This window comes from Crocodylus porosus, unplaced genomic scaffold, assembly GCF_001723895.1.
Source record: "Crocodylus porosus isolate Cpor-Errol unplaced genomic scaffold, CroPor_comp1, whole genome shotgun sequence".
In the NCBI taxonomy this organism is placed as follows: domain Eukaryota; kingdom Metazoa; phylum Chordata; order Crocodylia; family Crocodylidae; genus Crocodylus; species Crocodylus porosus.
The window spans coordinates 44,707,503-44,721,651 of record NW_017728907.1 but is presented as its reverse complement, the minus strand read 5'-3'; the positions used below and the strand labels follow the sequence as shown (position 1 = coordinate 44,721,651).

At 53.4% G+C, this 14,149-nt stretch overlaps 1 protein-coding gene across 4 annotated transcripts in view; it reads right to left on the bottom strand.

The window, feature by feature from the left end:
* The window catches only part of SZT2 (seizure threshold 2 homolog (mouse)), a 78,254-nt gene that overhangs the window by 51,146 nt on the left and 12,959 nt on the right, over nucleotides 1-14,149 (bottom strand). For all 4 annotated transcript variants that reach the window (XM_019531270.1, XM_019531272.1, XM_019531269.1 and 1 more), the window contains exons 9-14: nucleotides 13,187-13,357; nucleotides 7,871-8,102; nucleotides 7,118-7,247; nucleotides 6,268-6,410; nucleotides 2,379-2,531; nucleotides 1,656-1,770 (exon numbers count right to left, since the gene is read on the bottom strand). In XM_019531270.1, the coding sequence (XP_019386815.1) occupies nucleotides 1,656-1,770; nucleotides 2,379-2,531; nucleotides 6,268-6,410; nucleotides 7,118-7,247; nucleotides 7,871-8,102; nucleotides 13,187-13,357 (944 nt within the window). The remainder of the gene's footprint in view (nucleotides 1-1,655; nucleotides 1,771-2,378; nucleotides 2,532-6,267; nucleotides 6,411-7,117; nucleotides 7,248-7,870; nucleotides 8,103-13,186; nucleotides 13,358-14,149) is intronic.

The following is a 14,149-nucleotide window of genomic DNA, read 5'->3' as shown; positions in this document are numbered from 1 at the left end:
GGGCTGGGGCAGGGGTGAGCTCCCTTAAGTGCCCCCTTAAGTGCCTTGGTCCGCTGGCTTTGCAAGGGCCATTCAGCGGGCCAGCAGGGGCAGTAGTCCCCCCATCCCCCAGCGGGCTTAGTTTAAAGTGATGAAAAAGGCTGGTTGGCTGAGCTCTATTTTGGGGTTCTTGTAGGGAGCATCTGGGGAAACAGAGTGGGCAGACTCACAGCAAATCATGCTTTTAAACAGTTCTACAGGCAGGACACCCATGTGCCCTCTTCACCCCAGGGGAGGTGGCAGCCTGGGCTTGGCAGCAGGCCACAAAGACTGTTCTTGGAGTAGATCCCCATAATCTTATGTGCAATGGTATGGGGGGAGTGCTGTCCCCTGGCGAACACTACTTTTGTAACTGTGTTGTTGCAAGTGTGTCTGATGGGGACCAAAGAGAACGAGTGAGGCCCTGAACGAGCTGTGGGATGGGAAGAAGGTCCCAGGGCAGATGGCAGGGAAGGTCCTAGGGCAGAGAAAGTGGAACCTGTGGAAGAACAGAGGGAACCAGAGGGGCACAATAAAGCCTGTTGTTTTGGAGCAGAGTCTGCTGTGCTGTTTGGGATATCAGCACTCTGACACCTTTGAAAGAGGACACCCCAGGGTGTCCTGGGAGCTGACCAAAAAGAAGGAACTCACAGAGGTGGGGGTGCTACAGGTCACTGGAAAAGCCAGAGGTTTGTTCCTTCTGAAGCCATTCCAGGGCTGGCTGCAGGGTTAGAAGAGGGAGACAAGACAAGGCTGCTTCTTGGAGAGGCTTGAGGAAGAACTTTCCCTTCACCCTGAAAGGAGCATTGATTCCAGGACCCCCTAACACACTGATCACAGAGCTGGTAGATAGTGGAGAGGACTGTGCTCAGTGGCTGGAGGATGAGGCAGAGCTCCATGACTAGCTTAGTTACTGAAGAAAATGAAAGAGGTGTAATAAGTTTGTGCAGGAGATGGGATGACAGGTGGGAAAGTACCAACTGCCTGGTTAAGGGGTAACACGTGGTCTCCACTGAGCCAACTACAGTCATCCTTGGCCCTAGGCAGGTGGTGTAGACCCGTATGAAGGGAAGGAGCAGCTCAAATATCTCTGCACTGCACATCACCCAAGTCATGCCCACACCCACTGCCCAACCCCCAGCATTGCTCACTTCTCTCAGAAGCCTCAGTCCTCTGGTCCTGATGTAAGCTCCACAGCTTTGTGTCACCTGCGGACTGTGCCAACTCTGCCCCCAGATAGGCTTTGCACGAAGCCTGGTACCCTTTGACTGTGGGGCAACTCCTTTAATCCTACCCTCTGCTTTGTCTTCCACCGTGTTTGAAGTGTGACAAGGCTTCACACTGCACAACAGGACAGCTGGTTCCTTCAGTAACCTCATGGGTGGGACCTTGCTGAAGGCCTCTGAAAGCTAAACAGGCTGTCAGCAGGTTCTCCGTCATTCACTGCTTTGCTGCCTATCTAGCACGCTCTAGCAGCCGCTCACAGAAATGGGATCCTTACCCCAGCAAGGCAGTTCAGCCAAGTCATTCTCATCTGCTCCTGCAGCAACCCAGACCCCCACTGCCCCATACAGTCTCTGAAATTGCTTACTGTTCCCCTCACCAGTCAGTATTATGTGCTGGAGCTTGGCATTCACCTTGTTTCTGGCTTGGGCAGGCGTTCCAATAGGGAATCCCAACCGGAGAACCATGCAGGGGGCCTTGGAGATGATCCGCACCACGTAGAATGAAGAAGGGGTTGGATCCTCTGAGCTGGAAAAGGAGTTGGTCATTGAGGGGGCTGCAGGAAGAATGGTCTGGCCAAAAGGCAGAGCCTCAGAGGTACAGTTCACAGCCCTCCAAAGCCCCAAGGCAAAGGGATGCCTATCCCTGCCGCAGAGTCAGGGTGCCAGGCAGGGGAGCATTGCCTGCTATGCAGGAGCATCAAACTCTTCTCACAGCTATGGAAGAGGTTTCTGCAGGAAACTGGCAGGCTGAGCACAGAGCCCAGGCTGAGGTCAGCCAAGCTGAGCCAACAAACCCACAACACAGGGATGAGCCCACCCCACTTCTGTTCCGTTCCATGGAAGAGCAGAACAGCAGAGCCTGGGGGGAAGGTTACAGCAGGAAAGTTGCTGGGCTCAGGGAAGTATCAGACCAATGTCAGCTGTGAGCTGTGGCCAGCTGGAATGGAGCCAGAAGCAAACAGGGCTTTAACAAGCACTCGTCATAATGGGAGGCAAGTGTGGACAAAGGGCAGGTCTTAGTGCACAGGAGGAACCTCAACCCCTCCAGCTGCTTTTGTGCTACCTGTCCCTGTCGGCTCCTGCCTGAGCAGGACATCAGCAGCACAGGACACTCCCCCACCAAGCGCCACTCACCTGTGTATCAGCTTCACGTAGGAGTAGCCTTCCACCAGTACAAAGCTACTCCAGTCCCGCAGCAGGGAGGTGAGGGCAGAGTGTGAGATGCGGCACTGGATGGTGCTATAGCGGCCGTTGTTCCCAGGCGTGTGCAGGTGTTTGGGGACCGGCCTGCAGAAGAGGCCAGTGAGGTGATAACCAGGCAGTCCTGCCCACACCATCTCACCCTGGGATGGACCCTACAGCAGCTGTCCCACCCCTCCACCTAGGCCCGGAAGCAACAGGGCCCCACCTCCACTCATGGACAGTTGTTACCAAACCCCTCCCCACCCATCATATCTGCAGGCTCTTCCAGCTCTTGCCTTCAAAGGACCCTGATCCCTGGCTGCTGCCACCCCCCAACACCCAAAACACATACACATAGCAGGAGACACATCACTTACAAAATTAGAAAAAGTGAGGGTTGGAAGGGATGTCAGAAGGTCACATCTAGTCCAACCCCCTGCTCAAAGCTGGACCAGCCCCGACTACATCATGCCAGCCAAGGCTTTGTCTACCCAGGCTTGTCTAAACCTCCAAGTATGGAGACTCCACCACCTCTCTGGGGAGCCTGTTCCACTGCTTTACTACCTTCCCTATGAGAAAGATTTTCCTAATATCCAACCTCAACTTCCCTTGCTGTAACTGGAGCCTGTTGCTCGTTGTTCTGCCATCTGCCCCCACTGAGAACAGTCCAGCTCTGTCCTCTCTGGAACTCCCATTCAGGGAGTTGAAAGCTGTCATTAAATCCACCCCCTCAGTCTTCTCTTCTCCAGACTAAATCAGCCCAATTCCCTCAAGCCCTCCTCACAAGTCCTGTCCCCCAGCCCCCCAATCATTTTCCTTGCCCTCCACTGGACTCTCTCCAATGTGTCCGCATCCCTTCTTAGTAGGGGCACAAAACTGGACACAGGACTCCAGATGTGGCTTCACCAGTACTGAATAGCGGGGAATAATCTTTTCCCCCAATCTGCTGGCAACACACCTACCAATGCAGCCCAGGATGCCATTGGCCTTCTTGGCAACAAGGGCACACTGCTGACTCCTATTCAGTTTCTTGTCCCCTTACCCCGCCCCCCCCGAATCCTTTTCCGTAGAGCCTGCTGCCCAGCCAGTCAGCCCCCAGCCTGTACCAGTACATGGGATTGTTCCTTCCTAAGTGCAGGACTTTGCACGTGTCCTTGTTGAACCTCATGAGATTACTTTTGCTCCAATCCTGCAATCTGTCTAGGTCACTCTGAATCCTAGCCCTACTGTCTAGCACAGAGGTAGGCAAAATGCAGCCCACAGGCCAGATGCAGCCCGCCAGGCCATTCTATCCAACCCGTGGGGCCCTTAAAAAATTTAGAAAATAAATATTTGTCTGCCCCTGGCTGCCTGTCATGCAGACCTCGATGGCTTGCCAAAACTCAGTAAGTGGCCCTCTGCCCAAAATAACTGTCCACCCCTGTGCTAGCATGTCTGTCAGTCCCCCCAGCTTGGTGTCACTTGAAGACTTGCTGACGGTGCATTCCATCCCATCTTCCAGGTTGTTGATGAAGACATTGAACAAAACGGGTCCTAGGACTGATTCCTGGGGCACTCCACTTGATACCGACTGTCAACTAGACATCAAGCCATTGACTACTACCCTCTGAGCCTGATGATCCAGCCAGTTTTCTATCCACCTTAGGGTCCATTAAGCCAGCCTGTATTTCCCTATTTTGTCTGCAAGAAGGCTGTGAGAGACCATATCAAAAACCTTGCTAAAATCACGGTACACCACATCCACCAGTCTCCCCACATCCACAGAACCAGTCACCTCATCACAGAAGGCATCAGGTTGATCAAGCATGATCTGTCCTTGGTGAATTCATGCCACCTCCTCCTAATCACCTTCTTCTCCAAGTGCTTAGAAATGGATTCCTTGAGGATCATTCTTTCAGGGACTGAAATGAGGCCAACTAGCTTGTAGTTCCCTGGATCCTCCTTTTTTGCTTTCTTAAATATGGGGACTAGATTTGCCCTTTTCCAATCATCCAGGACCTCTCCTGATCGCCACGAGTTTTCAAAGATAATGGGCAGTGGCTCTAGAATCCCATCAGCCAACTCCCTCAGCACCCTTAGGTGCATCCCATCTGGCCCCATGGGCTTGCACACATCCAGCTTTTCTAAACAGTCCCTAACCTGTTCTTTCACCACCGAGGGCTGCTCACCCCTGCTCCCCAACCTGTGCTGCCCTGTGCAGTAGTCTGGATGCTGACCTTGCCTGTGAAGACTGAGGTGAAGAGGCATTGAGCACTTCAGCCATTTGCCCATCCTCTGTCACAAGGCTGCCTCCACCATTCAGTAAGAGGACCACACTATCCCTGACCTTCCTCTTGTTGCTGACATACTTGTAGAAACCCTTCTTGTTACCCTTCACATCCCTTGTAGCTGCAACTCCTATTGCGCTTTGGCCTTCCTGACTTCACTCCTGCATGCCTGAGCAATACTCCTCCCTATTTATTTGTCCAAGTTTTCACTTCTATGAAATCTATGAATCTTTTTTGGTAAGCTTCCTCTCTGTGATTTAGCCACTGAAGAGCTCCCTGCTAAACCAAGCTGGTCTCCTGCCATACTTGTTAGTCTTCCTGTGCACAAGGATCATTTGCTCCTGCACCCTCAGTAAGGTTTCTTTAAAATATAGCCAGCTCTCCTGGACTCATTTCCCTCTCAGACTGGCTTCCCAGGGGATCCTGCCTATCCATTCCTTGAGGGAATCACAGGCAACTTTTCTGAAGTCCAGGGTCCTTACCTTGCTACTCTCCCTTCCTTCCTGTCCTCAGAATCATCAACTCAATCCTCTCATGGTCACTGCTGCTCACATTGCCATCCTTTATACATTCCCCACCAATTCTTCCCTGTTTGTGAGCAGCAGGTCAAGAAGACCAAGGCCCCTCTAGTTGGCTGCTCCAGCACTTGCACCAGGAAGTTGTCTCCAACACTCTCCAAAAACTTCTTGGATTGCCTGTGCGCTGCTGTATTGTTCTCTCAGCAGATATCAGGATGATTGAAGTCCCCCATGAGAACCAGGGCCTATGATCAGGAAACTTGCTGGCTCCCAGGGGCTGTGGGACCAGCTTTTGATCAGGCCAAAATCCTATTCACCTGGGAGCAGCCACCTGCTGGTGCTGCTCTTTGGGAGAGCTTCCCTGCCTTTCTGGGTTGAAAAGTTTGCCAGTCGCAGGCTGCAGCTGCCCATCTGTGTGGGCACAGTGCCTGCGGTTCAGAGCACAGCCTTACCAAGACCTGCCATGGTGTTAGGAACACCAAACCAAGTCTGCTCCCACAGGCTCCCAGGACTCTGCTCTGCCAAGGAGGGGAGTCTCAGCCAGCCTTCTCCAGCTGTCAGGGAAGCATAGGCAGGTATGCTTGTCCTTGGCATGTTTCACCCGGCCTTTCCCAACAGGACTGTACATGCCCTTTGGCACCCAGGGGCAGCCCCAGCCTATTGGGCTGCACACCAGGGAGCTTAGCTGAGTCATTCCACACCTGGGGAGGGACACCTTGGCTCCCTGGGATGACTGCCTGGAGTCCCTGCAGTTCAGTTCTCCCTCCAGAGTGGAGCACCAGGAAAGCCAACACTCTGGAAAGGTGCCTTCTCAGGCTGCAAAGGGCTAGTACACAGGCAGCATAGGCTCCCAGACACACAGGCCTCACCTCCCCAGCCATGTGGCTGGCATGATTCTGCCCAAGTCACCCTTCTGGGCCTCAGCAACTCAACCTCTACCATCCCGGAACTGGACTCTGAGGGTTCCAGCTATGCAGCCAGATCCAGCTGGCCCAGCACTGCTTCCCTCCCCTGACAGCAGCGTGGTCCATACAGGCTGTGGCCCCTGGCACCTACGTGTCATGCTCCAGCAGCAGAACGATGCGATGCATGTGCAGCCACCTCTGCCAGAAGTTTGCATCCATGGAAAGGATTGGTTTCCAGTAGGAGGCGAACTGTGAGTGGCTGGAGTCAGACCCGCTGTGCTGCAAGGACAATACCTGGAAGAGATAGGCCTCCTGCTGTTGGGAGCCACAGGGCTAGCCGATGCTGGCAGCGAGCAGACTGGCTACAGTGATCTGGATCTCTGGGACACCAAATGCCTCTAAGCAGGGATGGAGCTAGGTCATGGGCATCCAGACAGCTATGACAACCAGCCCATGCTTTAACATGGGTGGGAAGCATCAGGCTGAGTGTGTGCACTCTAGCTGGAGAGCTGGGAGGCGCCAGGTGCAAGCATTCTGCAGCTGCCTTGCAGATGCCCCATGGGGCTGAGGTGCAGCAGCTGGAGCAGATGCTCAAGGCACAACATCCAGGCAGGGTCAGCAGCGAAGGGCTCTTACAGGGCTGCACACTGCAGCAAAGCTCTCACTGAGCAGCATGGGGAGTGGGGCTCATGCTGAGCAACAGTTATGAAGGACCAGTGCTGCTGTTCTGATCACCAGCATGCACCCATCTGGCTCTTAATTCCTCCATCCCAGGCTGCAGAACAGGAGGCTGCATTGCTCTTGGGGAGGGAAAGCACAGTAGAAAGGTGGAACTGGGTGGGGTGTGGTTGTGCCAGCATGGTGGAGCCCATTGGGCTGTAAAAGAGGCACAGTGGAGCCTGGCAGGGTGAGAGAGAGGGCTGTACATGGCGGATCTTGCTGGGGTGGGGGAGGTGGCTGTGCCAGTACAGTGGAGCCCGGCAGGGCAGAGGGGGCCATACCGGTGTGGTGGAGCCCGGCGGGATGTAGAAGAGGGGCACGCCGTTCTTGGTGCTTTCTGGGATGGTGAAGTGCTCGGGAATGGTGTCAAAGGACTGCAGGTGAACCAGCATCTGATCTGTCTGGTTGATGCTGAAAGACAAGGAGCCAGTTTTTGCTCAGGAGGTTATACCAGGGCAGCTGCAGCTGATGCACAGAGAGTGCCACTCCCAGGAGAGAGGGTTTTTGTGCCAGGGAGGTTACTAGCTACCTGAGCACAGCAGCAGGGGTAAGGGTCAGTGACAGAAGTGGCACCATGAAGGGCTCTGCAAGGAGGCAGAAGTGAGTATCACCTAACTTGGGGAGGGGATGATGCAGCAGGTGCTCCTGCCCTTGGGAGCATCAGGCAAGTAAGAGATGCTGCTGTTATTGCAGCCCTGTGCCCAGGTCACATGTGCCACCAAGCCTTTGGAGGGGCAGCACAGCACAGTGCCACATATAGAGCATGATGCTCCCACTGCCCCCTGCTTGGCGCTGGCGGGTGAGAACAAGACCAGAGGTCAAGAAACACAGCACAGCTGTCCCTGGGCAAATCCAGTGACTGAGGACAGAGGCCTGTTCGAGTCCTCCTTTCTCTCAGGAAGCTGGCAACCCAGGCGCCTCAGACCAGGGCCCTGCAAGGCAAGGCGAGAGATGGCCTGCCCATGTGCTAGGAGGGCAGGGTGAAGGGTGCCAGCTCTGAGGACAAGGGGCTGGCAGGAGTGAACCAGGCTCACCTCTGCAGTGTGTTCCAGAAACGACGGATGACTGTGGTGCGGTACAGGCTGGTGATGGGCTTCCTCATGGTGCAGCTGATGTCATGCAGGATGTCATAGCTGCCCTCCATTGTCACCTCCACCCATGTGCTGCGTTTGGAGGGGTCCAGGGGCCACGGAGCCACAGCCAGGTACTCAATCCGCATATTGTGCTTCCACAGCAGCACAAGCTTCACTTCCAGCTGGGAGCCCCCTGCGGCACAGGACGGGGGGCCATGAGTGGGTGGGAATAGCTCCCCCCTGCCCTCCCTCAGGCTCTGTCCCACAGTGAGGCAACACTGGACCCAGGGCTCCTGAATGCTGGTAGTCCTTCTGCCCACTCTTTGGTCACTCTCCCAGCCCTGGCATGGTGTCAGGGCCAAGCTCAGCACCCAAAAGACAGCTCCACAGCAAGCCAGACAGGCTTCCTTTGGAACTCCTGGGACAGGGACCCCATGATGCCTATCACTAACCTGCCCTCACTGCCCCTGCCCTGAAATGCCCTGGGACTTCCCCTCAGCCCACCACTGCCTGCTGTCCTGCAGCTCAGAAGCATCTCTGGAGCGCTGGGAGCCGCCAGGTGCAGGTGATCTGCAGCTGCCTTGCAGATGCCCCATGGGGCTGAGGTGCAGATGCTCAAGGCACAACACCCAGGCAGGGTTGTGCCTTGACCCTGCTCTACAGCATGTAGGTTCCACCCGCGTTCTCTTCACCATGGCAGCTAAGCACCTGCCCTGGACAAGTGGAGGTCAGGGAGGATTTCACTCTCACCCTCTGAGGTGGATGTCCTGCTCCGTGCACACCCCCTAAATGCAGACCCTCCTGGCTGAAGGAGCGTGCCTTGTGCTGGGAACAGAAGATGGCGACTGTGGAGGACTGTGGAGGATTTGCATCCCAGCCTTATCTAGGTCTTCTTCACTGGTTTCTGCCATTTTTCCTCTTCCATTTTCTTTTAAACTTAGTCCCCTTACCTGTCTAGCCCTCTGATGTCTAAGTAGCTCACTGAAGTAACTGAGAGGCCCCTTTGCCTAGTGACTGGCATTACACACCTGAGTCGGGGCTTAAAGTCTCCATTGTTCTAAGCAATGACCTCATGGCAGGGAGGGGAGGCAAAAGCCACTGTCCCTCTGCTCGGTAACCAGTGATGTTGGCAGCCAACCTCTCCTAGCCTTCATTGGATCAGGTAAATGAGGTCAGAAGGTCTATATAAAATAAGACTGCCCAGGAGGAGTGGTGGCAGCCATGATGAAGACACAGAGATGAGCTGGACATCTACAGCTCTGTCTCTCTTGAAACACATGGACATACTACGAACTGCCTATCTTCAGAGGGAAGCTCTATCAGCCTCTGGATAATACTTGCAAGTAAGCCACTTGAGATCTAACTAGATATATAGCTTGCAGTAACACAGATGCGTGATCAAAGACTACTCAGCCACCCTTTTTGCTCTAAGGTATTTCTCTGATATTGCTCTATTCTGTACCCTACTCTTAATCTACTCCTTGTAATCAATAAAGTCCTCCTCTGTACCTAGCGTGGGAGACTTATTAGGAGAGAGCCTAGATTGTGCCTTGGTGTCCCCTTGGTTTGGCTGACTAAGGGAGACCACTATTTGTGCTTCACACTAAGGCAAGCCCAGCAAGTTCTTGCCGTGTGTCGAGTACCCTCAAGGACTACAAGGCCTGTGTACCCCAGGGGGCACAAGGCCTAGAAACAGTCCAGACCCTGGGTGGTGGCAGTGTTACCCCCAGGCTTGTGGGTGTGCTCCAGGAAGGGGGTCAGTCAAAGGTAAGGTGCCCCCAGGGAGGCACTCAGAGCCTGGAAGGTGGTCGGGTGCAATGAGGTGGGTGGCTCAGTGCAGGAGCACCCCCTATTAGCCTGCCACAATGATAGCTCATGGTTCCTGCAGGCATTTGCTTCACAGCCTCAAATCACCACCTGGAAACCTGTCCTCTGCACAGATGAGCTTTGCCCTTGTGTGCAGGGAGCAAAGCTGTTCATCACAGTCCTTGACTCAGAGCTTACGCTGAGCCCAGGCCATGGAGAGCCTGGAAGCCAAGGTCTGAGGCCTAGGCCTGAGAAACCAGTGTAGAGGGTGCTCCCCTTTGCCAGGCTCGTCACCACTCTTTCGGTACCCCAAAGGGAATGAACCCGCCCTTCTCCAGGGGCCCTTCTCCACACCTGCTGCACTGTTTGTGCTCTCTCCCCCAGCTCACTGTTCTGTCTGTGGGTCCCATAATCATGGTGAACAAGGCAGGTCCTGGCGGCAGGAGAACACCAATCACACACATGCCTGCACACTCGCCTAGTCAGCATGCAGGTCTTTACAACAGCCTGGCATCTCTCTCACTTGCAGTCACCCACAAGGTGCCAAGACTTCTCCCTCTGCGCAGTTAAAAAGGACAGGGAAAGTCTGTACCAGGCCAGTGGCTGGAAGTTCAATGCCAGCACAGGCTGCCATCCTGGTGGGATGGGAAGAGGCCTTGTGGGCCAGAATCCAGACCTCCCTACAGCAGACACCACCTCAGGCCTGGAGCTCGGGAGGCACCAGGGATGGAGAAACACTAATTAAAATGAAGTATTCTGGCACAAGAACAGAAACTACCAGTAAACCGGCTGTGACTAAATGCAGACTGGAAATCAGAGGAAGGGTTTTAACCCTGAAAAAGCAAGGTTCTGGAGTAGCCTCTGAATACAGGTAGTGGGGGTAGCAACACCGCTCCTCCCCCTCAGAGTACACTGTGCTTGGTTAAACAGAGCAAGCCCTGCGCTCCCTCTTGAAACAGGCTCTCCATTGCTGCCTTTCTCTACACCCACTCCTCTGTCTCTGCCCTTCTTGAATGCAGAAGAATGCAGGTGGCCAGAACAGTACCCCTGTTCCAAAGGAGGTCTCCCCTCAGCCTTGTATGCTGGCACCAACTCTTTCCCAAGTTCCCTGAATACAGCTGAGCTCACAGAGGATGATGTTTACCTTTCTCATATATGTGCTACAACAGTGGCCCTTTTGTCATCTTCTTGCAATAGACCTAGGTGTAGTCATCATTCTCCTCCTGTCGTTTCCAGCTGAAGAAGTCCCAGCTTACAGCACAAATACCTTCTCTTAGTTATGAAGTGTGTGACCAATTCAATTTCATCCCACCTACTAATCACATTCTCCCTGCCCAAGTCTGACCTTCCTCCAAATCAGCAGTACCTCCCAACTTTGTCATCAACAAATTTTTCAGCTCACTTGGACCAGGTACCAAGGTCATTAAAGACAACATGAAAGAGTCAGCCTCAAGACAGCATCCTGAGAAATTCTGCTAGTCACTTCTTACCAGCACAACCCACTTTCATTTCATAAGGCATGTATCAATCCCTATCTTCTCCAGCTAAACAATAACTTCTCAACCTCAAACACTTCTCTGAAGTCCACGCTATCTACCACATTTCATGTTTCTAAAAATTTCAGTTATCCTATATAAAATGACACATTTGGTTAGATCTGGCCTGATTTGCTATGTTTACCTCTGCATGTTTAGAACAAGCATAGAAGGAAAAGCCAAAGACCAGCATAAAACAGATGATCAGATGTACAGGCTTGCAGTTGCCTGGATCTTTCCCTCCTCCTTAAACAGGATGGGAGAACAGCAAGGGCTGCACTTCAATGGCACCATCCTCATCATGACTGGTTACAAAATTCAGGGAACCATAGAGAAGTCAGGCTGGAAGGGACCTCCAGGGGTCATCTAGGCCAACCCCCTGCCTGAGGCAGGATCATCCTGATACAATCCATCCCATACAGATCCATTGTACATGGAATCAAAGGACTGGCAGGGACCTGCAAGATCATCAAGTCCAGTCCCCTGCCACGGGCAGGAAGTTGTTGGGCTCAAACAAGCTCAACAAGGTGCTTAACCAGCTTCCTCTGGAACATCTCCAAGGATGGTAACTGCACCACCTCTGCCGGGAGTGTGTCCCACATTCTAGTTAGCCATATGGAAAATAAGTTTTTTCTTATGTCCAGCCTAAATTTTCCCTCTACTAGCTTGTGCCCATTGGTCTTCATCCTCCCTTGAGATGTCTTTCTGAAGAGTTGCTCCCCTAAATCTTGATGCTAACCCCTCACACACTTGTAGGTGGCTATCAAGTCACCTCTCAGCCTTCTCTTACTCAGACTGAATAGTTTCAGTTCCCAGAGTCTCTCCTCATAGGGCCTATCCTTCAGGCCCGTAATCATATGGGTGGCCCCTCTTTGTATCTTCTCAAGCTTATCTACATCCTTCCTGAAGTGCAGTGCCCAGAACTAGACACAGTACTCCAGCTGCAGCCTCACCTTAGTGACCACATCCTCTTAGCAGAACTACACAGACATCACACCTGAACCTGTGACAGGTAAAGCAGGGGGACCAGGATGGCCAATGTCCTGCTGCTGCAATGGTTGTTAGTATACACTTGAGAAATCCCAGAAAGAGGCCCTCCCCCAGTACAGAGCAAGGCAAACCCTACTGCAATCCATACCATTATGACTGGGGTAAAATTCCTTCCTCACCCCAAATATGACAAGAACCTCAGACAGGAACCTCCAGCTTTAAATCCCAGAAAGTGCACTGACACAAACCAGTCACCATCCTAGGACTGGGCTGCAGCCAGCACCCAGTGCCTCTGAAGAAGACTTTACAAAAATCCCTGATATAGCAGTGGGGCAGGAGGGTAGGGGAAAAAAAAGGGGGGAAGAAAATTCCGCTCAGCCCTACACGGCAACCAGCAAAGCCCACAGGCGTGGGAAGTCCTCAGAGTAGAACATAGGCATAGCTGTGCCTAGACCTTTTCTGACAGGTGGCTGTCCCAACATCTTTTAGAACACCTCCAGTGAGGGAGAGTATCCCTCTTCCTTGGCATCTCTCCCATGGCCGCACTATTCTAACAACAAAGAAGTTTTTCCTGAGATCCAACCTAAATTTACCTCGCTACAAGGGCTAAAACCCACTTCATCCTACCCCACCTGCACCCCCCTCACACTTCACTTCCCCACTGTCCGAAAGAGACCCCTTGCCTAGAAGCTTCTCCCCACCTCTGCATGTTGCCTGTACTTTTGCCCAGCAGGTCATAAGCACCATATGACCAGTGTGTGCACAGGTTTACCAGTGTGTGGGCCAATCTCCTACCATAAGGTGATCCAGTCAGGGCTCAGGGGACTGGCAGCACTCCCAGCCACACCATGGTGGGGGAGTCCACCTTGCACTCTGTAGGGACTCTGCAGAATGAAGCTCTGTTCTCCACACTTGCTGCAGATCCCAGAACAGCCTGGGTGGTCACCTTTGGTGATGTTGACCTCCCGGATGCTGTAGCCCTCCCGAAGCCGGACGGAGACAATGCTCACAAGGTCTGCATGCACCTCCTTCTCGGTGTGCTTCTTCCTCCTCATTGCCAGGGCAGGGTTGCTGCTTGCAGATACTAGGTGCTCATTGAACAGTCTGTGCTGAGACACTGCAACCAACAGAGAAGTCATGCAGGAGAAGTCTCTCCCCCACCCCCATCCTGCAGTGGAGCCAGCACTTCTGGACACCTCCTCCCTCCAAAGAACACTGCATCCTTTGAGCAACTTTTACACCCAGTACAGCAGCAGAACCCCATTGGTACCAACAGGGGTTAGGAGAGGACAGGGTGGGGATCCAGTTTGCTTATGTTACGCAAGTGATTTGAAAGCAAGAAGCAGCATGTTGGCGCCCCATTTCATTTAGACAGACAGGAAAGGCAGGGCAACTGCGCTTATCTGGCTGGCAGCTCCTCTGGGCAGGAATTCCTGTCCCTGGAAAGTTTTGTGACCCCCAGACTCAGCACAGAAAACACAGGACAGCTGCAGTAACTATTGTTCTCAGCCCAAGCACTGTCTTTAGGCACTATCACTGACCAGCGTGAAGCATCATTGGGCAAGTCTCACATGGATCCTTGCCATCCCCAGACAAAAACAGGCTTCCTGGCTGGGCTCTAGTGACACACACTCACACCACCCCTATGCGAGATGAGAAAGCCCACACCCTGGCACTGGGGCAATTCAGAAGGGGGAGGGGAGCACTTAACACTGTGACCCAAACCACTGTGTGCAGCCTTTGTCCAGGACAAGACCTCCAAGGCACCTTGCACTGGAGGCTGTGTCTACACAGCACAACACTCTGCCAAGCAGGAATTCCAGGAGTTCGCCCGGGAACTGACTGAAGCCGCTTGCTCCAGGACCTTGGTTGTCATGGGTGACTTCAATTACCCGGACATCTCGTGGGA